This window comes from Tympanuchus pallidicinctus, unplaced genomic scaffold (assembly GCF_026119805.1).
Source record: "Tympanuchus pallidicinctus isolate F22 unplaced genomic scaffold, pur_lepc_1.0 scaffold24, whole genome shotgun sequence".
In the NCBI taxonomy this organism is placed as follows: domain Eukaryota; kingdom Metazoa; phylum Chordata; class Aves; order Galliformes; family Phasianidae; genus Tympanuchus; species Tympanuchus pallidicinctus.
In genome coordinates this window covers 1,799,613-1,823,960 of record NW_026294741.1, presented here as the reverse complement: position 1 = coordinate 1,823,960, position 24,348 = coordinate 1,799,613, and the positions used below count along the sequence as shown (strand labels likewise).

The following is a 24,348-nucleotide window of genomic DNA, read 5'->3' as shown; positions in this document are numbered from 1 at the left end:
CTTGTGGCTGCGGTATCTTTTCGGGGATCTTTAGACTTCTTTGTAACGCTGCATCGTTTGCTTTTCCTTTGCTTTGCTTTTCGGCAGTTCCCAAGGCTCCGCACTGCACGCCTCGACGGACCGCGGAGCGGCTGCGGCTGAGCCCGGACGAACTCGGTGCGTGCAGCGCGCGGGGAGGGGCGTGGCCAAAGGGAGGGGGCGTGGCCAAAGGGCGTGGTAAAAGGGGGGGGCGCGTGGTCACGGCGCGGGGGCGTGGCGCGCGGCGGGCGGCGCTTTGTGCGCTGTGGTGGCGGCGGCGGCGCGGCCATGGAGCGGTGGACCGGGCGCGTGGCGTTGGTCACCGGCGCCTCGGTGGGCATCGGCGCGGCCGTGGCGCGGGCGCTGGTACAGCACGGCATGAAGGTGGTGGGGTGCGCCCGCAGCGTGGACAAGATCGAGGTAGCGGGGCGGGGCCGGGGGGTTCGGCTGCGGGAGGGGCGCGGCGGGTCTGATAGCGGAGCTTCCTTGGGCCCCGTGGGGGGGGAGCGGGGCGCGCGCCCCGGCCGTGCCTCACCGCGAGGCCTTTCCAGGCGGGACCGAACGGGGGCGGCGGGCGGAGCGCCCTCGGAGCGGTGCCTCACCGGGCGCTGCGGGCTGCGGGCTCCCGTCGCGGTGCCGTAGGAGCGGCCCGAGCAGCGGAGCCGGCTCCGTTCCCTGAGCCGCATCTGTCCGGGCGGGCTCACCCTGCGGGGAGCGGGCCGGGCAGCGTTCAAGGGCACGCGAAGCGGCGCTCGGAGGGTTTCACGCGCTTCGTTAACGTTAGAATAAGACTTCGGTCCTTAACGTGTTCTTTACTTCTCCGACGAGCATCCCGAGAGCCGACTCGCAGAGCTCACGTGTTGTCGTAGGAGTGAGGGAGACCTCGGGTGCCCGGCCGCGATTCGGGGCACTTGTGGGCATCGCTGTGCGGCTGCGAGAGCAAAACCGCGGCTGCTGTTCAGAGGAAGGCGGAGCTGAGCGCGCTCATTGCTGCTCGGAGCCGCGCTGCTGGGGCAGGGAGGCTGCATCCCGCGTTGGTGCGTCCAGGGGGTGTGGAAGCGTGCTGGGAAGCAAATGAATCCGTGCCGCCCTATGGGGTTTAAGGAAGTGCTGATTTCCTTTTTTTTTTTTTTTTTTTTTTTTTTTGAGGCTGTTTCTTTTCTTTTTTGCTTGCTTGCGTTGCATGGGAAACAAAGATCTGACAAGTCAGGGTCGGATGGGGCCGTGGGAGGGCTCGCACAGCTCTGCGGGGAGGAAAGCTGCAGGCAGTGCAGAGCTGTGGCGGCAGTGCGGGGCTGTGCTGTGCACACAGCGCTTCTGCTGCCCTGACCCGTTGGGATGGTGCTGCTCTGCACAGCCGACCACACCGTGAATGAATTGCCAAAAGACCCTGAGAAACAAAGCTTCCAGTGAGACTAAAACAGTAACGTATTGAAGAAACAGAACTTCTATTCTTCATCAGTCAGAAGGATGCACACCACTTGCAGGGAGGATAAAATGTACCAACAGAACCTCCTGAGCTGCTCTCTGGGATGGCGTTCCTTGGGATCTCCCAGTGGTTCGGTGCTGCACACGACTCAGCCACGTGATGGATGATCTCTCTGGGTTGTTTCAGTACATGGCTGTGCTGAGCAGCACTGAGTGCTCACCTCTTGCTGCTGTCATCTGTCAAGTGCTTGAGTTAAACAGTGAGGCTCGTGGCTGGCCCTGGTTGGTTCTCTCTCCCAGGCTCTCAGGACTGACTCGTGTTTGCAGCCATTTGTTTTGGTAGGTGTCTGGGCTGTGTTTTGCTCTGTTGCTATTCTGGTTTTATTTATGTGCAGTGTGTGTCCTTAAAGAGGAAGAAAATGCCAGAGGTGCTGCTTGCTGGATGGGACTGGAGTTCAGGCTGGCCCAAGGTCACAGCGGGACGGCTCTGTCCCTCATCCTGCTGCAGGTCAGGCTTCTTGCTGCACCTTTGGGAGATCTGTGTGTGATAACCAAGCTTTTCTCCAGGAGCTTCGGCTTATTTTTTCTCTTTAGAGATGTTCAGGCCTCAGATTTGAGCCTACAGTGGGACTTGAGACTTTGGATGTGTTTGTATGAATAATCTCGGAGAGCGTGGGTGATGTGGAGGAGCTTGACCTGTGAGCCTGCTGCCCGTGGATGGGCTTTGGGCACACAGAGCAGTAGGATGGAAATGAGAGCATTGTTCTTTTCCCTCAATTAGTTATCGTGTAACCATGAAATATACTCATCTGTTAACTCTGGCTGCTGTTTTCTAAGCTGTTGTTTTCTGGTAGGAAGGTGTCCTCGCAGGAGCCTTGGTGGGATGAGGAGGATGTGCTGCTTCTAGGAGGGCTTTGGCCACAAAGGGCAGGATAGAGTGGTGAGGGGCTGCAGGGCAATGGGAGGATGAGGGTGGTGTTGGGGAGCTGAGAGCTCGGTGCTGTGAGCACAAGGGGGGCTGGAGCATCTTGGCGGTAGGTGCTACAGGACAGAACTTTTTGCTCTCTTAAGATTGAATAGTTCACTAAATACTGCAGTAATTAGTGATGTATGGAAGAGTGCACCCAGAAAAATAAACCAAGACATCTCGAGATGGGAGGAGTGTAAGTGATGCAATTGAAAAACAGGGATATGGTGCTCACTTTGTAGTAATGAGCATAAGTTGTTTTTTTTTTTTAATGCTGTGCACTGGAGTCATCCATTTCAAGGAGAAGTTGCAGGAACCACTCTACATGGTGGCTTTACAGCCTGCTGTAAATGGCTGAAAGAGTATGCAGTCTCATGGGGAGTTTAACGTGGGCAATAAATGCTATGTCAAGATTTCTTAATCTCTTGGAAAATCAGATAAGGGCTCGAGGCAAGATAACGAGTGAATTGCAAAGCTGTGGTTCTGGTATTAAGCCTGTGTCATGACTCCAGTGCTCCTTATTTGACTTCTGAATTGTTACTGGCTCACGGGCACTGCAGCAGCCTTGTTCTGTGCCATACAGAGAAGCTCAGATGGAACCCAGCGCCGTGCTGTGGCGTTGCCTCTTCTTTCCAAACTGGGTTTGATTTATTTTTCTCTCCATACACCCCATTATCTGTGCAGGCATGGTGACAGTTCACTTCCTCTGTGTGGCTGTGTGTTTGAGCTGCAGTGCTGACCCCTGTGCAGCCCTCAGCCCGGCCGGTTCCCCACAGCGGCCCTTTGTTTGACCCATTGTGCCGCTCTGCAGCTCGGTGTGTGTGGGCCAGCAGCGGTGGCTCTTGGGCTGCGGCCAGACTTTGAGGAGCAAAAGACAATTAAAATGATTTTACTTCATTCCTGCACGCCGGGAGATAATTTGGGTTGAAAGCTTGCTCAAAGTGCAAAGCCTGGAGTTGTTAGCAACTGCCGCAGACTTCTTGGCATGTGGGCTTATGGAGTGCTCTCTACTCTTCTTTGTGTATTTCAAGTCAGAAGTGAGCTTAAATGCTCCATGAATTAGCCCAGAGCTTTTTGCACGTGAAGCTGCTCCCCATCCGTGGTGGCTGTGCTGTCACCCACCAGCTGGGGCTACAGTGTGAGCTGCAACATCCCATGGACCAAAGGCAGCGCATCACTGGTAGCGCCTCCATTGCACATCTTGTGGCCTGAGAGCAGCCCTGGATGTACCCTGGTGCTTTGGGAGCACAGGGAGGTATGAGCTGCAATGGGACAAGCTGTGCCTGTGGGGGCGAGCCCTGTGTGCTGTGGGGCTGCCACTGCTTTGGAGAGCACCAGAGAGATTTAGAGATGGATATCGTGTGGCTGTTGTCATCGAGGAGATGATAGAGCTGTGCAGGAAGCCATAAATGTTGCTTAAATTACAAGGTTTAACTGACTGATTCTAATGCATTTGTGACAGTTATTGATCAAAGGTAACATTTATAACCGGGGACTGCATCCTCAAGGTTAGATCTTGCTCAAGAAATAGCCTTTGATAAGCTGAGCTGTTGCTTGCAGGCTGGAGCAGCCTGACCCCTGAGGAGGCGAGGGCTCCCTTCGCTGTGTCTATGTGGGAGGGGAAAGGGACAGATGCTGTACGTGTCCCCTGCAGCCATTGCATGGCACCTGGGCTTTGGCCCAGGCTGTGAGAGGTGCTCTTGGCCTTGTGGTGCTTTCGGGCAATTGATGTGAAAGCCGAGTTGTTTCATAGCAGGTGAGTGTGGAATGTCACTGTGTTGTGTGTGAGTCCCCAGGCAGGAGGTTGCCTGGTTCCAGCAGGCCCTGTGCTGTGGCCTTGCATGTCCCATCCAAGCTGTGCATGTCCCGTCCATCCCTAGGGCACAGCCTGGCTGAGCTGCTGGTCTGCGAGGGGACCCTCAGTTATTTTTAAGGCAGCGATTGCAGGTCTCAGCAGGATAATCCTAAGGCAGATTCTGCTTGTGAATGAATGACCTTCAGAATATCCTTAGCCTCTGGAAGGGTAGCGGCCACCGTGCCTCACAGGTGCTGTCACTGCCGCTCATCCCTGACCAGATCCTTTCCTGATAAAATGAGAGATCCCATAAGCGCCACTCTGTGCAGCAGGAATGAGCGCTCAGCTGTCTGATGGCTTTCCCCATCTGTGAGGTGTGGGGGGGAAGGGTTGCTTTAAAACTGCTTCCATTCATCCTCCCTCCCCCTTCACGTGATTTGGAACTGTCTCATTGTGTGTTCTGTCCTCTGGGGTTTGTTAACAGGCAAAGCTCTGTAGAGGTAAAGGGGCACTGAGGATTTAACCCCAGCTCATGCCAGCATCCCTACAAGGAGTGCTGCTGCTCATTTCCTGGCCGATGCTGTCTCTCACTCATCCCGGTCGTTCCTGTATGGATTTAAAGCTCAATCTTGTTGCGTGGCGTGAAATGGGGATGAGAGTGGCAGTTGGAAGCACAGGACCTGTGCTGTGGCTCTGCTCGCCAGACTTTGCTCTCTGCTGCGCTCAAGCGAATCAGTGCAGCCCTGCTGGGGCTGGTGGCTTAGCTCAGGATTAGCAGCGGTGCGGATGTGCCCGTGCTGATCCCGCCGTGCCCGGTGCCTGGCGTCGTGCTGGCGGCCCTGCAGGCTCTCGGTCGCAATGTGTGGCACCCACAGCCACGTTGTCCCAATGCTCGTGCTGCAATGTGCCCGAGCCTTCATCTCTGGGCTGTAAATCCTGAGCACGCCGCAATTCAGGGCCTGCGCCTGAGTTTTACTGCTGGGGGATATCGGAGAGCCTGGGAGGGAAGGCCTGCTGCAGAGCAAGCATGTGCTAATCTTTCTTTTCTGAAGAGGATTCGTTCAGGATTACACAGGTGCAGAGCAGAAGCTGATGAGACAGATAAAGGCGTGGGGAGCACAGCTCCTGCCCTGCCCGCACAGCGCTGTGTGGGCAAACACCCAGTGCTGCCTGGCTGGAAACTGAAGAATAAATTGGGCCATGGAGCGCTGGAAGTGAGAGGCTGGCTGTAGGCTCCTGCAGCAGGGATGTGCTGCTGCTTTGTGGTAGCAAGGGGTGAGTTTTGGTCCGGCCCTGGGGAGTTCCTTGGCTACTTTCGCTCCGAAGGACAAGGTGTGCTCAGGTTTTCCTAGCCTGGTTCCTTGTTTGAGGAGCTTAGAGTGCGCTGTTGGGTGTCCAGGGCTGCTTCAGTGTCCCACAGGTGTGAACAGCAAGGCTGCGAGCAGAAAGGCCCCAGGAGAGCTCGTGGCAGAGATGTGGACAGACACCTGCTGCCCGTGTGGGTGCTCCAGCATCTTCTGCACAAACGCGGCGATGCATTTGGTTACAAAGCATGTAGCACAGAGATGTGTGCTGTTATCTGCTGGGTGCGGCGATGTGTGCTCAGGTTGCCTTGGCAATGTGCGCTGGAGCGGGCGGCGGTGCAGCAAGATGCATGAGCTGTCACTGCATGCAGGGAGGCACAGCCTCCTCCTGAGCCCCCCTGCGAGGGCTGCTGAGGGCCGGAGTGGCTGTGGGACAGCAGCTGCAGCCTTTGCAAGGGCGTGGGAGCGCTGAGGGAGGAAAACATCCACGTGCCTGGCTGCATGGGAACCTGCTGTATGTGCTTCGGAGCTGAGAAGTGGGCAGGCACCCACCGTGCTTGTTTTAGGATAGTCATAGCTCAGAATAAGCAAGGAATATTGCTCTAATGAGCTGTCATAGTAGTGGCAGTGCTTCTCCTTCTCCTCCGCTCCCGTCTGCAGCAATGTGATCTGAGCAAGCACCAAAAAAAAGTGCCTTCACCCTTGACGTAAGGAGCAATTGTTGGAATGCCTTTAGGTAGCAGGAGCTTCCAGGGTGATGGAAATACAGTGATTTGGCTTGTGTGTGCACCACTAGAAATTTAAAATTAAGTGAGCTAGAAAAAAGTGTCTTGAATGCTGAACTGCTGAAAAGTACAGGGAGCAGAGAGGGCTCAGAAAGAGCAGTTCAGCTCCTCAGCCCTCTGGGGACTGCTAATAGCATGAGGAGGACATGACTGCACAACCAGACGCTTCTTTACCTGGGAGCCTGGCTGAGATTCCTGAGCTGAAGCCAGCTGAATGGCTCCTGGGCCACATCCCAGCTGTGGACAGGAGTCAGTGTCCATGGGACGGGTTTGTTGTGTGGTCCAAAGGTAGGTGTTGCTACAGGGTCCAGCAGCAGAGCCTGGGTGGCATCCAGCATGAGATGCCGAGGTGTCACTTGGTGCTGATGGAGGGCACGCTGCACCCTGGGTGCCCATCTGCGTTGTTTCTCACTGCTGGGAGCAGGGAAGCATCAGAGATGTCCAGGAAATTTTCCAGGCTTGTATTCCCTTCTCTTGTATGAAGTGGGATCTGTTTTCTTGGGATTATTTATGGAATGTGCTGATTTTGTGTGCCACCTTTGTGTCTTTGCAAGGTCTGTAAAATAAGTACATTTAGAGTGCTGAAGGATAAAAAAAAAAAATAGAGGGACCTCAATTTTCTCCAGGTTTTGAGCTTTTTCTTTCCTTTGACAGTGCTGAGAGTTTCTGGAGCAGCATAAAAATAATTCAGCCTCCCTGGTTAAACAGTCTGTGCTTGAGATGCACTTCAGGCAAACAGTCTGAAATCAGTGCTAATGCTTCCTCCTTCGTAGGTTTTCCTGCTGGTGCCCCCAGCTGAGCACTGCATGTTTGCTTTTCCATTTGAACCCTATTTTCCATGCTTTCTTATTCCTACCATTCTGCCTTGTTTTGGAACAGAAGAGGATCTGAGCCAAGGAGCAGCAATTTGCAAACAATAAGTAAAAAAGCATTGGTCTAAAGCTCAGGAGAGGTAAGGAGAATCACTTCACCGTGTTATTCATTTACACAGTCCTTTGAGACTCCTGTGGCGGCCCTGTCTGGGGACCTGACGCCATACAAAGAGAACTGGCAGAAATCTGAGGTACTGATGATATACAGGCAAAAAGCCCCAGGTCCCCGGCTGCTCTTGGGAGGGGCTCAGTGCGATTATCTCCCTTTTGCAGAAAAGGAATCTGAGCTCTGAGTCTTGCCTTTGGTCACTGAACTCGCCATGGAAATGGCTGGAATAAACCCCAGCTTTATGCGCTATACGCAGTTGCACTGGTATTAAAACTTAATTAAAAGAAGCTTCAAACTTGCCAATCAGTAAGGTGAAAGGATTTTTAAGCCCCCAGTTTTCTTTTACATCTGTGGTGCTGTTCATTAGGTTTTTTTCTCCTTCATTTCCTTTAGATAGCAAAAGTAATTGGGGTGACTTCAGTTTCTTTCCACTTGGTTTCTTGGTACAGCTCCGTATTTAAGGATAGCCTAAATCAGTAGGATGCAAGTACCTGTGATGAATGGCAGGTCAGATTAAAAATTACCTAATGGTTTCTGCTGGTTTTAATCTCTCTGAACTAAATGTGTCTGAAGTTAATAGGATGGTTTGCCAAATAAAGCCCGAAGTGACGCTTTTCTTTTTTGCCTCCCCTTAAGAGTCCCCTGAAATGTTTATATCAATTAGTTTTGTAGAACCATGTCACCAGGACTGAATGTAAATGCATGGTGCTGTGCCCTCTGTAAATGTCTTGTGCACAAAGAGTGTTCACTCTTGGAAGAACAAACCGAGCCCTGATGTTTGGAAATCATCCATTAGGTGTGAGGCATCCTTTCAGCCTTTTAGTAGACAGCTAAATAATGCATGGTAAACATCACGACCAGGGATTCTTTTCTGTCCCACCTGTGTGTAGGTGTTGGGTGCCTTTTTCATTTGCTCATTCCTTCGTTCAGCGTTGCTGAGGATTGAGATAAATCACGGTGAGATGGAGAAATTGGGCTGTGAGCAGGAGGTGCACTGTGGCCTGTGCATCTCGTGTGCATGCTGCCATTTTGGCTCACTGTTTCTCACCAGCAATTTAGATGCCCAGAGCAGCGAGCTGATCTTCCCCAGCTAGCTTGAAACTCCACGAACACGGCCTGGAGCTGCATGCACACCAGAATTAGGGGGCTTGCATCAGTGTGATGAGTGACTCTCAGTTAAACGTTGTAACCTAGGCTGTAATTATTATTCCTTTGTTGTCTGGTTTTGGGCTGAGCAGTGCCAGCAGACCCATCTCCAAGCAGGTGGAAGTGGCGCTGTGCAGAGCTGATGGAGGCGCTGGCTCTGGGCTGGGTTGGTGCTGTGATACACACTCGCTTTCAAGTTGCTTCTGAGATCTAGGAAAGCAGCTTTTATTTCTTCTTTGCACATGTGGCTTTTCTTTAGGTGGAATGAGCATTCATTGAGGGGCTTAACTATTGCTCTGGAAAAAAAATAAATCTGCAGGCTTCCTAATTAAGAGACTGCCTTTACGTGTGTCTACGAACCGAGCCGTGGTTGATGTTCCTTTGAAGAGCCTGTGATGGCTTTATCTGGAGATGTGTGCTGCACGTTCAGCTCAGCCTGGTGTCAGCGCTGCTCAGCGCTTCGTTTTCAAAGGGAATTTGTTAGCATGAGTGCAGCCTGAGAGATGAAAGGATCCGTGCTGATTCCCATTTGAGGCAGTGAGAAACCAGGCAGGAAAAGCAGGATCTGGGGAGCTGTTTGTGGGCAGCTTTCTGTGGTTGGTGGTGGCAGGGGAGCCTCGCTGCAGGTGAGGCAGAGCTTTCTGGTGGTGTATCTGAGCCCTGAGCTGAGGAGAGGTGTGCAGGACGGCTAGCAGCTCCTTTGCATGCCTCTCTGCTATGGCATGTGGTGTATGGGCCCCTCCTGCCTCCATCCAGGAGTTGTTCTGAGAGCTGCACCGAGTAGCAGAAAGTGACAGCGGAACATGGAAACTGAGATATTGAACATGGCAGCTCCCTCTGGGCCGCAGATGAGCTTGTCTGGCCTTCCCCGGCTGCATCCCTGGGCTCTGTCTCCTTCCAGCCAGCTCCCCTGGCACAAGTCCTCTCCCTGGGGGTTCACTTGGATTCCCCGTGCTTGTATTTATCTTTTAAAGTCATTGCTGTGACTTAGGGGGAGGGGTGGGTGCAGCAGGGCTGGGTTTGGCTGCTCTCTGTCTCACCTGAAGGTTATGAAGGATGAGAGGGAGGGCAGCCTTGCCCAGTTTTTCCCATCTTTAAGTTTGCAGGAGCAAGGCCTTATCCCTGCTGTACTTCCAGCATCCTCCAGCAGCCCCTCATTCTGCTTATAATTTCCTAAATGTCACTCTTGCAGATTTTTCCCAAACTGTTTTCTAAAGGGTGCACTTTGATCTTTAAAAATACATATATTTTTCAGACATGACCAGCACATAGCCAACAAGATTGCACATATGGCAAGGTGAAACCAGCCCTGAGAGGGTGCGGGGTTGGTTCGGTGCTGGGGGCACCTTTGTTCTCCGCTGGGCAGAAATATTGCTGAGCTCAGCCGCAGTGGGGCTCTCCTGAGAGCGAGATGCTGTTGGGATGCATCGATCTCCGGCGGAACTCGTTGTGCCTGTCCTCTCCTGGCTTGATGCTGTGACAGCAATAATAATTCCTGTGCTGCTGCAGTGCCTCCGCTGAGCTGTACCAGAAGGGCAGTGGCTGCAGGAGCAGATCTTTAGGCTTAGGATGGTTTCAGCTTGTGGCCTGAGATCTGTGGAGACCTGCAATCTGCTGCTGAACGCCGAGCATGGCAAACCAGAGGGGGCTTAAACTTGCAGTCAGGAGCTTGCATCACCTCTGCCTCTGTCTTAGGGATTGAGAAAGGTTGAAAATCATTTACCAAGCAGAGCTCTTTTTGCCTTTATTGCTCTGAGGCCATGTGTTCTGGGTGCTGAGAGGGAGGGTGGGTAAAACTTTGCTGTGAGGAGCTGATCACCAAAAAGAGCCTCTGGAAGGGCTGGGGTCAAGAAAACATTTCAGGGCTCAATGCTGGGAGTCAGCTCACAAGCTGCAGATGGATTTTCCCCCCTTTTTGGACACGGTGACCAACTTGCCATCCTGCCTCAGAGTGAGCCGATGCCCAATCTGATTTTTCTCCCCTTCCAGTTTCCCTCACGTTCCATGTTATTATTCCCTTTGTCTGATGTTTCGTTTGGGATCTGGGTATCGCTCTGGCCCTGCACCTTGCAGCACGCAGGCCCGGGCCGAGCCTCGCTCTGGTGGTTGCAGGCACCTCGGCAGGCAGGGGGGAGCCGCACAGCCGCCTCCAGCAGCAGAGCTGCATTGCACCCACTGAGGTGTCACATTGGGGACAGTGCTGCAGGCGGTGCAGTTCGAGTGATGCTGTGGATGTTTGTAGCCGGAGTCCATCTCTGTGGATCCCAGACATCACGTGGCCCCGCCGTGCTGGAAGCTGTCACTGTCTCCGCTGTGACACATCAGAGCTGAGATGCTGCTTCTCGTTAGCGTCAGGGAAAGGGGCATCGTGCGGAGGTTTGGCTGCGTCGTTAGCATGGGGCTGTCAGCGGCGCTCGGCCTTTCGTTTGCTTTATATCTGAGATCTGGAGGCTTGGGATGACTGTTGGTAATGGCTGATGAGGAATTGCGAGGCATGTGGTTGCTGTGTTCTTCATCCCCTCGGCGGTGTGACAGCCCTGCAGCACATCAGCCCGGTCCCACAGCAGCATTTACTGGTGGTCTGCCAGCACCTGCTCCCCTCCAGCTGTATGGCTTAGCACGGTGGGCAGCACGAGAGCGTTCCTTCTTTGAGAGAAGTAGGTTAATACATTAAAGCCAATGCAAAGCTACGGTCTACAAACGTTCATTTGTAATAGACTGAGCTCTGTTGCTGAGGCCACCACATACCTCCTGCAGCATCACAGGCCACGGAGGAGGCTGCATCAGGCTGAGCTTGCAGCCATCAGAGCTTCCAGGAATAAACTGTAGCCCCTGTTGTTCCCACTGCACTGTGAGGTTTGTGGTGTGCTTGGATGTGCTGCACGCATTGTGCCTTGATTTGCAGTTCTTTGGTTCTGCTCTCATGCAAGTACATAATCACAGTGCTACTTTCAAGCAGCAGTCACCTCTGCTCTGCTTCCAAGCAGCTCTGCTCTCCTGGGCCTATCCCCAAACAGAGAAGGCTGATGGATGTTTTCTTCCTTTCTCTCTTCCTCAGAAATTGGCAGCTGAATGCCAGAGTGCCGGCTACCCTGGGACCCTCATCCCATACAAGTGTGATCTCTCCAACGAAGAAGAGATCCTGTCCATGTTCTCGGCCATCAAGACCCTTCACCAGGGAGTTGATGTGTGCATCAACAACGCGGGGCTGGCGCGCCCAGAGCCTCTGCTCTCAGGGAAGACAGAGGGCTGGCGGACGATGATAGACGTGAGTAGTGCTGTGGGAGAGCAGGAGCTGTGTGTGAGCAGTGGCCTGGGATCCGCAAACACAGCCGGATGTGGGAAGTAGATGGGGGACCAGAAAATATTTTGTCACATTTCTATTTTTTATTTTTTAATGGGATCACATTGACTTTCCATTTATTTAAACTATGCTCAGCTTGTCTAGATTGCATAGATTATTTTCTTTCATTCACCAGCACCGTTGTGCCCATCTGTTTTGTGCGTGGAGCTGAGGACCACTCCCCCTCTGGCCCTGCCATGGCTTTGTGCTGGCTAGGCAGGAAGTGGAAAGGCATCATGTACTGCTGAGCCACTCGCCTTCACCCTGGAGCATGAAAATATTCAATACCTTCAGTAGTGTTTTTCCTTTAGATCAGTGTCTTTCTACAGAGTGATGAGCCTGGCTTTTTTTTTCCCCCTCAGAATAGGAAATTGAATACCAACACTGGCTTTTGTAGCTAATCCTGTTAGTTTTAGCAATGGGTTTTAAAACAGGCAGATTCTTTTTGGCTTAAAAAGCTGTAATGCTTTTGTCTTTGAAGCTTCATTTTCTGCCTGTAATCTGGTTAAAGCTCAATACCAGCAAACCCATTTCATCTGCCAAACAGAGAAGCAGTGCGAATTGTTGGTGCCATTCACAGGCAGCACTTCTCTCAGGGCGTTGCTGCCCTGAGGTGCTCCCTGCATTCTTTTGGGACTTGTCACTGTGTGGCAGCCCTGCTCTGCACACACCTGGCATGCACAGCTGTGGGACATGTGCATGTTTGCGGGCTGCTGCCTTGCAGCTGCTTTAGGTAGGTTTCCCCTTGTATGCTCCATATTTTTGTACGTGAAAGCATCATCTTCATGGGGAACAGGATTTGTACTTGAGTCTTTCAGTAAACCACAGTGTCTCTGCAGCAGCAGCAGCTCTGTTGTAGTGAAGGAAAAAGATGTCTGTTTGAAAAGTTGTTAGAAGTTGCAGGCTTGGGGCCCCTGTGTCTGACAGCAGAGCCAGCCTGGATCTGTCTGCCCCATGGCAGCTGGTGGCCTTCCATCCCTAGCAGTTCCAGGGGCTGTGTAAAGCAGAACAGGCACACAGAGGCCTCAGACTCCTGCTGCCAGGGTGAGAGCTGCTGTATTGTGTCTAATTAAGTTCTTGTTAGGATGTTGGCTGCTCTGCTCACTGCTGCTACTGCAGCCAAAGCAGGCTCTGCTTGGCTTTGTCTGCCCAGCCAGGCTTTTGTGGGTTGCCCAGCCCGGGTCACTGCACTGACGCATCTCCCTGCTCCCAGTTGCCATGGAATCTTTAAAGAAAATTAAGTGAAGTGTAGCTAAGGCTGAGTTGGAATAAAGCAGGGCACTTCCCAGCGTTGTTTTGCTGCGAGCCTGGCCCTGTGGGTCGCCTGCACCTTGTCCTGGTTGCTGTCATTCTGTCTTGTCTGGAAGCTTCAGTGTGTTGCTTTGTGTCACTCATGCTCCCTTTCCTTTGTTCCTCTGACCTTTTGTTCTTTCTGAAGTGGGCAGGCTGGTGCAAGGATGAGGCATTTGCCTGCTGCCTTCTCTCTGTGCTCCATTCCCGGAGCTCAGGTGGGAGCACTCCTTTGCTCTCATCTTCCACTAATTTTCAGGAGCAAGGATTTGGAAGGGGATTGCCCTGTAGGATACGCTCCGTGCTGTTATTTGTGGTGGCCAGAAGTGAGATTTGGGAACCTGTGGGGTCCTCCTCCTTGTGGGCACTGCTGTGTGTGCCCTTTGGAACTGCTTTGTGATGATAGGTGGTGTGGCAGGAGAGAGGCAAGATTTCAGATCCCTGGAGCAGGTTAGGAATCTAGACTGGGGGTATGTTCTATTCCCAGAGGTGATCTGCACCGTTTTGTCTGCACTCACTTGCTTGACAAAATTGCTCTTGATGTTTCAGCTAGGGGAATAGGCTCAGACACCTAAGCTCCATGTACTGGCCCCTGGGGTGGCAGCAGAATCAGGGGAAGATGGATTTGCACCAACAACTCTCCCTGCTGCAACACGCCAGCCCAGGGGAGTGCTCACCACATCCATTTCTGCTGTGTGCTCTGCAGCTTTCAGGGTCAGAATGGGGGAAAGCTGCCAGCACCTTTCACGGGCTGCTGACCAGGAGCAGGGAGGCTTCTTCCAAAGGTGGTTTCTGGAGAAAGGTGTTAGCGAGCAGCGTGCTTAGAAATGTGGATGGAGAGCTTCTGTGTGCTGCTGGGCTGCAAGATGGGGAAAGTTTCTAAACAGCCATCAACATATTGATTTGGGAGGCATTAGGGCCTTAAATTAAAGGCATTTTTTTTCTTTTTGTTAAATTGATTTTTCTTTCCATGCATTTTTTATGAGCTTTGAGGCTGGCTGTCTCTTTTCCAGGCTCCTCTCTCAGTATATGTCTAGCAGTTGAAGTCGTGTTCTTATTTACTTATTCCTCTTCTTTAATGTTCCAGTTCCTTATTGTCTGGTATTTGTTCTAAAGGGAATCATCTCCAGGAGTTTATTCTTTTTGGTCTGCAGGAGCTTCAAGTTAGGAAAATCACGTTCCCACCGCTGCTGAGCAGCTGAGCTGTCAGATAGCAGATTCAGTGTGTGCAAGAGAAGGGAGCATTTTATCTCAGACGTGGTTCTGAGCCCTTCATCTTTCGATTTACAGCTTCCCCCTCTTTTCTCTCCACTTGTTTGTGAGCCTGTGCTTTATGTCAGGCTGGAGCAAAGTCCTCCGGCTGTCCCCGATCCGGTGCTGTGTACACACTGACTTGGGGCTCTGAGATCTGAGCAGCTCCTTCACGTTTTGCCTACTGACCTTTAGAGCCAGGAATTCAAGCTGAACTTTCCACTTGCACTGTTCCAAGCACAAAGGACTGCAGCACACATCCTCCCACTGCTGTAGGCACTGAATGGGTTTGATTCTTGGCATTATTCACTGGCCAGTGAGGCTCTGTTCTTGTTGCTTTTATAAACCATCTGTGCATGGATGTGTGTTCTGTAACCTGCGTTTGTGTGTGTGCTTAGGAGCTGGGATGCTCAGTTTGATATCTTAAAAAACACTGATTCTGGGAAGCAAAGTGCTCAGCACCTCCAGAAACTGAATCCTTTATGTTCTCCCAGGCTGACAATGGGAACTCATTAATTACTACAGTGTGCCCTTATTGTTTCTGTTGCATTAACAAACACATGCTGTGGTTGCAGACCTGCTGCATGAACTCAGAGTGCAGATGTACTGACCATCTTTTCCAAGAGACCTTTGAACTTATTGTTCTTAAAACAGAAACGTGCTGAAAAATGTCTTGTGCAGGTATTTGCAACAAACAGCCTTTCTATTGTTTCTAGAATTGATGTAGCCATTAGAACACGCTCCTTTTCCAGGCATATTTTTAGGTTCCTGAGTGCCTGCTCTATGTTTTGAAGTGGGATAGGGATCCCGAAATCCTGTGGGTGCTTTCAGGAGAAGAGCTGCCTTCCAGCTGGTTGTTTTGTGTCCCTGCAGTGTGGGCTCTGGCCTTTCCCATGTGGCTGTTGATTAGTATCTTGCTTTGCCAGTAGTTGTCAAAATGTTGTAACTGCCCACGCAAGGAAGCATCGCTGGGTGTGAGTCACTGTGCTGCAGCCTGGCTCCGTCCTGCTGGCAGGCTGATGTTACCCTCTAGTGGCCCGTGGAGATGCAGTGGACTGGCAGCAACTGCAGCAGCGATGCACTGCACTGAGGCTCGGTGCTTCTTGAGGCAGAGAGGAAAAGAAAGAGGAGGGAGTTTGGGTTAAAATTACTTTTTATTTTATTATGCTCGAAGTTGGCTCTTCACTCGGTTGATGTGTGAGACTGGAGCAGCTTACTCCCATTCTCCTTGACTTTCACCGTGAAATCCACAAGATTTCAAGTGCCCTGCTTGTTCTGGGCTTTGCTCCAGTGCTGAGGTGCTGCTTCTGCTGACATGTCTGCAAAGTTGTGATTCTGTTTCTTCCTTGCACAGCTAAGGTAAATCTTCAACCTGGTGCTGGGGAATTATCGCTATGGTTCCAGGTACAATGGCTGAGATATCTGGCAGTGACTGTGTGCTCAATCAAAGTGCACTTGGATTAGGATGGTTACTTCACTTACTGTGTTGCCTGGGTACTCCATGTTAACGTGGGATCAGATAAGAATACTATTTATCTGTGCAAAGACCAAAACCCATAAGCATATTCTCTGTTAATGAACAGGAAATAATGACCAAGACAAAAGCAATGGCTGAAGATCCTTCAGCTGTCCCCCAGTCATCCGTCCAGTGTGCTGCTCAGTAATCACAACTCTGAAATCTGTCTCTTTTTGCCTTTTGCTTTCTAGTGTCCCAAGTAACGTTCTTCTCCTGTCGCTGCATTTTTGTCCTTTTGTGTTGCCAACCTCTAGCTAGCTCTCCCTAGTTTTTGTTTCTAAGTTGTATGGAGATGACAGACAGTCACTTGCTGTCCGCATGACCTTGTTCCTGCTGCTTCTCCCGTTTATAGTTACACCTGACTTCTGATTCATCAGAAATTTACTTCTTCCTGGATATTTAGTTCACAGTAGTGCTTTTGAACTTGCCTGGCCTGCTTGCTTGGTTAAAAAGTGACATGCCATTAGGTAGGGCCTGCCAGCATGCCCTGCACTGAAATGGTTTCATCCTTTCTAAAGGGCTTCAGCAAATAGTTTCCACCTTTTGGCCACTGTTTTGAACATAAAGCACTATAAACTGGAGCAGTTAGCACTGCTGCTGACAGGCTTCTCATTGGTCTCACACATACCTGTGGGTGCTTGGTGCTCTTGTATTACAGATGGGGGAATTTCCACGTCTCTACTTTCCTGGAAACTCTGAGTGTGTGTTTTATGGCCAGCAAATTGTCAATCTGTGCTCTAAAGGTGGCACCTTGCAGGGGTGATGTGACTTTAGTATAACTGAAACCACAGCGTGCTGGGCAGCGATGGTTCAAAGAGCAAGTACTTGGAAAGCTGTGGGTTGTGTACTAAAGGATACATCACCTTTTCCTTCTTTCTTTGGTTTACCCAGTGGAGGAGGATATCAGCAAGCAGCATGGCAGATCAGCGGCTTTCACATCTCAAGAGTTCCTTGCCCCCTTGGGCCCTCCTCAGAACCACACGATGATCCTTGGCTTCATTTGTGCATGGGAAGCTCTTTGGCCATGTGGTTTGCAGTGCCTAGCAGTGCCTGGCTCCCTGACAAGGCTCTATCTGGGGATTTCCACTTTAACTGGCTGACCTAATTACCCACTGCTAGCGTCCTATCGGCTCTCCAAACCCCGGTGTGCTCAGTGCTGTATGAGATAATTTTGTCTCCTGGAAGGACTGCTGACTGTGGGGTGTTTGGGGCTCTCTTACCTTGCGCGCAGCCCTCACACTTGCCCATAAAACTATAAAGTCTATTTGTTTTTGGCAGAGGCCAAGGTCTGTCTCGCAAAACAGGACCTCTGTGCCTCTCCTGCCCAAACCCTTTATTATTGCAGCCCTGAGCACAGTTGCAATGTAACGTGGGCTGTGGGGCTGTGTGTGCAGTGAGGTCTGTGCGGGTGCATTTCCCTCCTCTGTTGGTGTTAATAGGAAATGCCATGTGCTGGGACTTGTGGATGCGACTGCGCTCACATACGAGCTGTGCAGGACAGGGCTCCATTGGTGCAGCTTTGCTGCAGGCTGATCGTTGCTGTGAGGAGGTTGCGGTGGGAGGCTCGCAGGGCCTGGGCTGCTGCTCTTAGTCTCCACTTCTCTTGTCCCTCAGGTCAACGTGATGGCTGTCAGCATCTGCACCCGGGAGGCCTATCAGTCCATGAAGGAGAGAAACATCGACGACGGTCATATTATTAACATTAACAGGTACACAGGGTGGGAATGCAGGATCTGCCATGTGGGATTAGAGCAGAGGAGCTTTCACCCTTCTGGGTGGGCTCAGCGGTACGAGGATCATGATGGCTGATTTTTCCAAACTTTTTTTTTAACCTCTGCTTGTCTAAATACAACAAAGACCGAATATGCTGTTGGTTCTTTCTCAAGGCTGCATATCCCCCTCCTCAGTACTCTCCTTTCTGCCCTCTCCTCAGCATGAATGGTCACAGCGTTGTGCCACAGTCTGTGGTGCACTTTTACAGTGCCACCAAGTATGCAGTCACAGCACTCACAGAGGGGCTGAGGCAAGAACTCAGAGAAGCAAAGACTCATATACGAGCTACAGTGAGTACTGGGAGGGTTCTCCCTCTCTGCTGGCTTTGTGGGCTGCTGAGTTTTGTGGGGCAGAGTTCTGGAGTTTTTGCTTTTGTTGTTTTTAGTTTGTGTTTGTTTTTTCTATTACTGAAGGAGAATTACAAATCCTATTAGGATGTGCTCTGCTCTTTTCCAGTGTATATCTCCAGGACTGGTAGAAACAGGATTTGCTTTTAAGCTTCATGATAATGACCCTGAGAGAGCTGCTGCAACCTATGAGAGCATTCGGGTAGGACATGGAGATATGGGAGCAGAGGGAAGTGGCTCTGATTGTAGTTTAACAATCTTTCTCCTGGCGAATTGCACAAGAAGCTATTTCTGCAGAATGCATAATGCTTTCCAGAATAGTCAGCATCCTCCAAGTCAAGTCTTGGCACTCAGACCTCAGATATTGCACTCATTTTTAAACATTGTGCAAATTCTCGTTCAGGTTTAGTTTCTCATTCTCTATATTTTTTCTTACTTTGATGTACCTGTAAATAAATCATCAGTCAGCTTTGAAATTTTGCAGGCTGTGACTTCTTTATTACAGAGAAAATACAACAAGCAAACATGTCTACACACGGATGGGCAAGAAGTGTGTGTTGTACTGCAAGCAGCTGTCATAGGATTTCTTGCTCCTCTGGACATTTTTTTTTGTAAGGATGGCAATGCTTGAGCTGGCAGAGCTGCTGTGCCGATAGTTTGGCGAGTTGCTTAGCCACACTGTCAGCCACTGCAGCTCTTCTACCCATCCCCAGAGTGCCCTCTTTTCTGCTGAGCAGCTGCTCGTTTGCTCTTTGTCTTAGCACACAGCTCTTTGATTGTACAGACACATGTCACATATATGTGACACACACGTACAGATGTGTCTTCTCAGCTCTTTAGAGAGGCGTTGTCTCCATATGTTTTTCTGCCCAGCACTTGAGGATCTTAATTCTAGCAGACACCTCCAAGCATTTTGCGGAAAGGTTATTCACATCAAACAGATCAGCTCCAGACACTTCCTTTATTAATTTTTTTAATGGATTACTTTTTTCCTTCTTGTTTCCATCTTTTTTGATATGCCCCAGTGACACTTGAAACTTTTTATTGATGGTTATGAAGGGAGTGATTTTATAGTTAGTTTTTCCTAAAGTGTTCTTTGTCTTAGATTCTTTTCTCTGTCTTCCCAGTGTCTCAAAGCTGAAGATATGGCTAATGCTGTCATATATGTCCTCAGTGCCCCACCTCATGTACAGGTAAGCTGTGGTTGAGTTAAAGGACTCTGCTTTAAGTAGGTATTTAAAGGAGGAAAAAGTAACTGCTGCCCTGATATTTGCTAATCAGTATTGCAGCTGCCATGTCAGCTGTGTGCTTAGTGGAGCTGGGGATTAGTAGTGATCACATTTGTTTACAGTTCCCTTGTAGCAGCTTTGGGACCACGCTGCTCAGGCCACTCACACCCATGTATCCATCCAGGATTGCTCTGACTGCAGAGAAGATTGTGCAAAGCAGGGGGAGTGGGAGGGATACAGGCACATCTTGTCCCTTCTGGACGGTGCCATCTGAGATTTGCTGACTGTCTTACAGCTGGTTCAGGTTCTGCCAGTTGCCAAATGTGTTGGGCTGGATCCTGCCAAGGTGCTTCTGCTGCCAGAGGGACTTCTTTCCTGGGAAACAAGAAATAAGTGACCAGCTCTGAGCGGGAAACAGGAGGAGGGAAGAATGGTGTCAAAGTTTAGGATGTTGACTAAGCTGCTGTTGCAAAAGCAAACTTTGATCACGAGATGCTTAGCAAACCCATAGTATGATCTCTGCTCCTTTGGAGCAAGGTGCAACCATCTTTGACGTTAGATCAGTCTAGAAGCACAGCACCTGAGGGGTCCTGTCTCTAATGAAGCTGGCCTTCTTGCCTTAAGAGCATGAAAGGTCATCCTGGGGGCCAATGTGGAGAGGTAAAAGCAGTGCCTCTGTTTCATCCTCTGAGCAGGACCATGCTTAAGACTTGGTTATAAACTTTTATAGTTCAGTGGCATCTCATACTCTTTTCTGTGCATTTTGCTCTTTTTTCTTTTCTGCTATAGGCAAAAAAGTTACATTCACTTTTATTTCTTTTTAGTATCTCAGCTAAACAGCCTTATTTTTAGTTGCAGGAACTTCCTTTGTGTGCAGCTTACCACGGTAACAGTACAGCATGCGAGTACACAGTGCAAGGTTTAACATATGTCAGTGCTGCAGCAAAATCATGTGCTGGTCTCTTCTAGATTGGAGATATACAGATGAGGCCCACGGAACAGATATCATAGCAAATGAAGAAGACCGTGAGCAGCACCGTGCATCCACTCCACTTGGAACCCTCTGGCAATGTGGGTTTCATCAGCTGGCTAGCAACGTTTTATTCAAGTACCAAGGATCATGTTTGAAGAATTATTTTTCTCTCCCTCTCTCTCAGCTGGTGCTGGTATGGAGCCAGTTTTAAAAAATATATATATAGTAGTGAGTCTCTTTCTCCCCTACTCTTTTGGAAACTGAGTAAGAGTAAAATGTATTTGAAAATAATGCAGGGAAGTGGTTTGTGGAAGATTGTCTCCAGACTGGCTTATTCTTCTTTTTGCTTTCTTTTCAAGGTTGGTTTGATCTTATTTGATGTCTGGACATAGGTGAAGTGGCACAAGGTGTTTGCCAGCTTCCATGTGCTTAGGGTTTGAGATTTCTGGTGGATGTCATCCATTTATTTTTCACGTTTCTTCTCATCATTTTTGATACTTTTTTGGTAACGATGGATGTGATATTTTCTTCTCTCATATGCCACTGCCCTAAAGCCAATGTACAAACTCACCCTGCCTCCCCAAACTCTCCCTTTGCATTCATATGAATTGTGCCTGCCAAGTTTGAGGAGGTATAAACGTGTGCTTGCTGTTTCTTTCTTTCTAGGTAAGTAGGTAAATAGTTTTGGGAAAAGAACCTGTATTTTTTGCAGGTTAGAATGATCTTCTAAGTGGCATAGGTACAGTAAGAGTGAGTTGTTTAGTATTTTTAATAAAAATTAAATGTGCTGTCTTGTGACCACCTTTATCCTTGGTATCATCACCCAGCACTCTTGTTGGTTTTCTGTATGTTTGATATTTGCATGCATTGATGCTTTTTGGAAGTATTGATCGGTCTTTGAAAGATGTATGATGCTGTTTAAGTGCTGATCACTCTTAAGTTGGAAATATTGGAATTTTGTTTATATGCAGAGATACAAACTCAGAGAGAAAGAGAGAGAGAGAGAGAGAGAGTGAAATGAACCATGCTGAAGCTGTCCAAAATGAAAATATATTAATAGGGGCATTTGCTACAAAGCAGTAGGTGAAAGGTCTGCTTTGGATCTACTGCTTCTATGCTGGTTTGGCCCCACTGTTTTGCTCTGGGTTTCCTCTAACTTGAGGGAGGGGGGAGTTAGCCCCCTGGCTGGTGCATGCACAGCTGGAGATGACTTGAGTTGTTTTATTTGCTCTTACAGTGTGGCAGAAACATATCTGCATTGAGCCCAACTTGATTTGGCACTGTTAACGTGCATGTTGCCTTAAGGCTGCAGTCTCTTCTGCTGTACTTTGGATTTCCTCTAGTACTTCAGCAGGTGAACACCTTGTTGCAGGTGGAGCTGGTATGATCAGCTGATTTGAATAGAGGACTGAGAGCCAGGGAAACTTGGTTTGGATTGTTTTGCTTATGCCAGTGCAGCTCTGTGGGAGTTCATCTGTGTTACAGCACCACAAGGGAGACCAGACCCGACCACTATGTCATGAATTCCAACTCCCTGTATAACCTTGGGCAAGTCGCTTTACCTCTCTGCCTCAGTTGACCCATCTGTAAAATGGGGATAATAATACTTAACCTACCTCACAGGGGTGTTGTGAGGACTCGCAAGCTGTTTTGTAAAGCACTTTGAATATGAGAGGCGCTACGTAAGTGCTGAGTGTTGATATGAAGTATTATTATTAATTAAATCTCACGATGCATAGAATTCCTTGTGCCAAAGGTGAGCAAGCATGGAAGGCTGTAAGGGGGAAAGTGGTAAAGCATTCCTTCATAATGGTAAAAACAAAGGCTGTGTGGCCCTGTTCTTTTCATCTTTATAAATACGCTCTCATGGTGTGTTCTGTCCCTCATCTGTCACCGGTTTCTGCTAGTTAGTACATGTAACCTTGTGTCTGGATTTGGCCTTTCAATTTACTCTGAGTGAAATTCATGCCCTGTGGCAAAGTCTTGCACTACTCTGATGCACTGCCCTCCTCCACGTAGCTGAGGCGGTGGCTCTGTGTAGGTTCTTGCTGCAGAGCTGACTTTCACCTGCAGCACCGAGTTAGACTGTGTCCTGCAAGGAGCAGCCAGTCCAGGTCTGCACACAGCCAGCGATGCTCAGTGCAGTGGAAAAAGCCTGTGCTAGCTGGAAAAGCTCTTCAGCCTCCATGCTGCTGTGGTGCACAATCCAGAGGCCTTTTGCTAAGGAAGGTCCAACCCCAAACTGTGATGTTCAGTTGTACTTAATATGAAAACTGTGAGTTTTTTCCATAGGTTTTCTTTCACAAGAGTTTGTTTAAGTCAACAGGTGCAGCGTGCACCGTTTTTTAAAAAGAACTGAACTAGAAGCTGAGGGTCAAAAAAGAAAGAGTTGAGAAATTAGCAGGAAAAAAAATAGGCAAGGCTGTGGGAAGCACTGTTGAAATGGCTGAACTGGTGGCTGCAACTGTGTGTGAAATTCAGCAGCTGTTGAAATGAATGGCTGAGACAGGACCTGGCTTATCTTTCTGCTCTGCAGATGTAAGGCCTTGAAAAGGGGCCAGTATGGATAGTCACTCCTTGCAGATGCAACTTGGCTGACCTGCAGCCCTGGAAGTGTTTTTTCTCCATGAGTGTTTGTAACATTTGCACATCTTTAAAACATCTCGTCCTTGAAATGGTATCTATTATGTTTTTCCATTTTGAATGAGATTTTGGGGGATGATTTTTCCTGCCGGATGACTTCCTGCCTCTGGCTGCTTTCCCATGTGAAGTGCAGCCCACAGAGGAGTTTGGCACCGGGAGCTGGGCCTGTCTGCCTCGTGTGACCTGGTGGCACCTCGAGCCTTCTTCCTGGGCTGGGATGAGGTTGGCAATGTGACCCAAGGTGTTCAGAAACTGACAGGAGAGTGACCTGTGCAATTTATCAGTAGGCTTCTAATTTGTGAACTAGGAAATAAAGAATAAGAAGAGAGGCGCAATGTAGTTCTTCTGTTGCATATCGTAGTTCGTGTTTAAACATAACATCCTTTTTACTGTTCACAGCTAAACCTATCTTTTGTGAAGAGTTCAAACAGAAACATGTGAATTTGGTTCCTCACGGGGAAAAAAAAATGCAATTGCTTTCTAGAGCAGAATAGCATCCAGTTGTCTCATGGATGACCTGTGGAGATTGGACTCGCCCTTCCCTGTTCAAATGAAGCCGTGCTCCACAGGGATTTGCTGAAATCCCCAGGTAGGCTGCTGGGTTTGGCTAAAACTATGCAAGGGATGAGCCAGTACTGCTGTGCAGACTTGGATATTGAACGCTTTCAATCTCCCACACTTGTTTGAAGTGGGGTGCATTATTGCTGTTGTTAAATGAAGGATTTTTACTTTCCGGTCCTCTTTCAGGTTGTCCAAGTGCAGAGGCTCAGGTTTGCTGTCATTAAAACACAATGTTTTTGCAAATAAGTAGTGAATAGCTGTGTTGGCTGCCTTGCTGGATTTGAGGCAGGTGTTTTGGATACCTTGTAAATAGGTAGAGAGCATTTGTGGAATTAAAAGCATGTTTGTTTTTTCTAATCTTGTGCTTTCCTTGTTTTTCCTACGTAATAAATGTCATCAATTGTGTTAACATTGCTGTACCTCTAGGAGATGTTATGTGGCAGTCTGTGAGTACTGCTGGCAGATCTCGGCTCTCATTTTGGGTGGGAGGAACCATGTTGGCTCTGGCAGGCAGCAGGATAAGATCATTTTACTCAAGAAATCTCCATCTGTATAAACAGAAGAAGACTGCTTCAGTAGAAAACGGAAACCCTTCTCTCTGCAAACTCCTTTTAGAAGAGATAGTCGTGGAACAATTGCCATCTCCTCCCTTATGAAAGGAAAAGATGGATATGAAGTGCGCCGCCACTGGAGCAGCGTTTTGGTTTTGGGTGTTTGGTGAGCTGGAGTGAGACAACGTGGGGCGCATCGCATGCACTCTGGAACCTCTGCCCGCAATGCCAGAGGCAGCACGTTGTGATTACTGTGTCCGGGTAGAATAGAGCAGGGTTTTGCCCTCAAAACTCGTATTTCCAGCTCTCGTGAGGCATTTTCCTATTCAATGAAGGTTTTAATGGAGATCCGGGCCGTGAGGCTGCGCCCCGCCGACCGCCAGGGGGCGCTGTGGCGCTGAGTGGCCCTCTGGCCGGCCGGAAGCGGCGCGGTGCTCGCGGCGGTTA

General features: G+C 49.6%; 1 protein-coding gene across 2 annotated transcripts; it reads left to right on the top strand.

Moving 5' to 3' along the window:
* The first annotated feature begins 286 nt into the window (after positions 1-286).
* DHRS11 (dehydrogenase/reductase 11) lies at positions 287-23,759 on the top strand. Of its 2 annotated transcripts, XR_008208112.1 has the most exons (8): positions 287-438; positions 11,483-11,692; positions 17,439-17,533; positions 17,758-17,887; positions 18,054-18,146; positions 19,072-19,137; positions 20,143-20,339; positions 23,189-23,759. XR_008208112.1 is itself a non-coding variant. In XM_052688936.1 (7 exons), the coding sequence occupies exons 1-7, from the start codon at positions 307-309 to the stop codon at positions 20,182-20,184; spliced, it is 768 nt and encodes a 255-aa protein (XP_052544896.1). In that variant the 5' UTR covers positions 287-306; the 3' UTR covers positions 20,185-23,759. The 2 variants fall into 2 exon arrangements, 1 of the variants encoding a protein (XP_052544896.1); XM_052688936.1 differs by having other exon boundaries at positions 20,143-23,759.
* Positions 23,760-24,348: the final 589 nt, after the last annotated feature.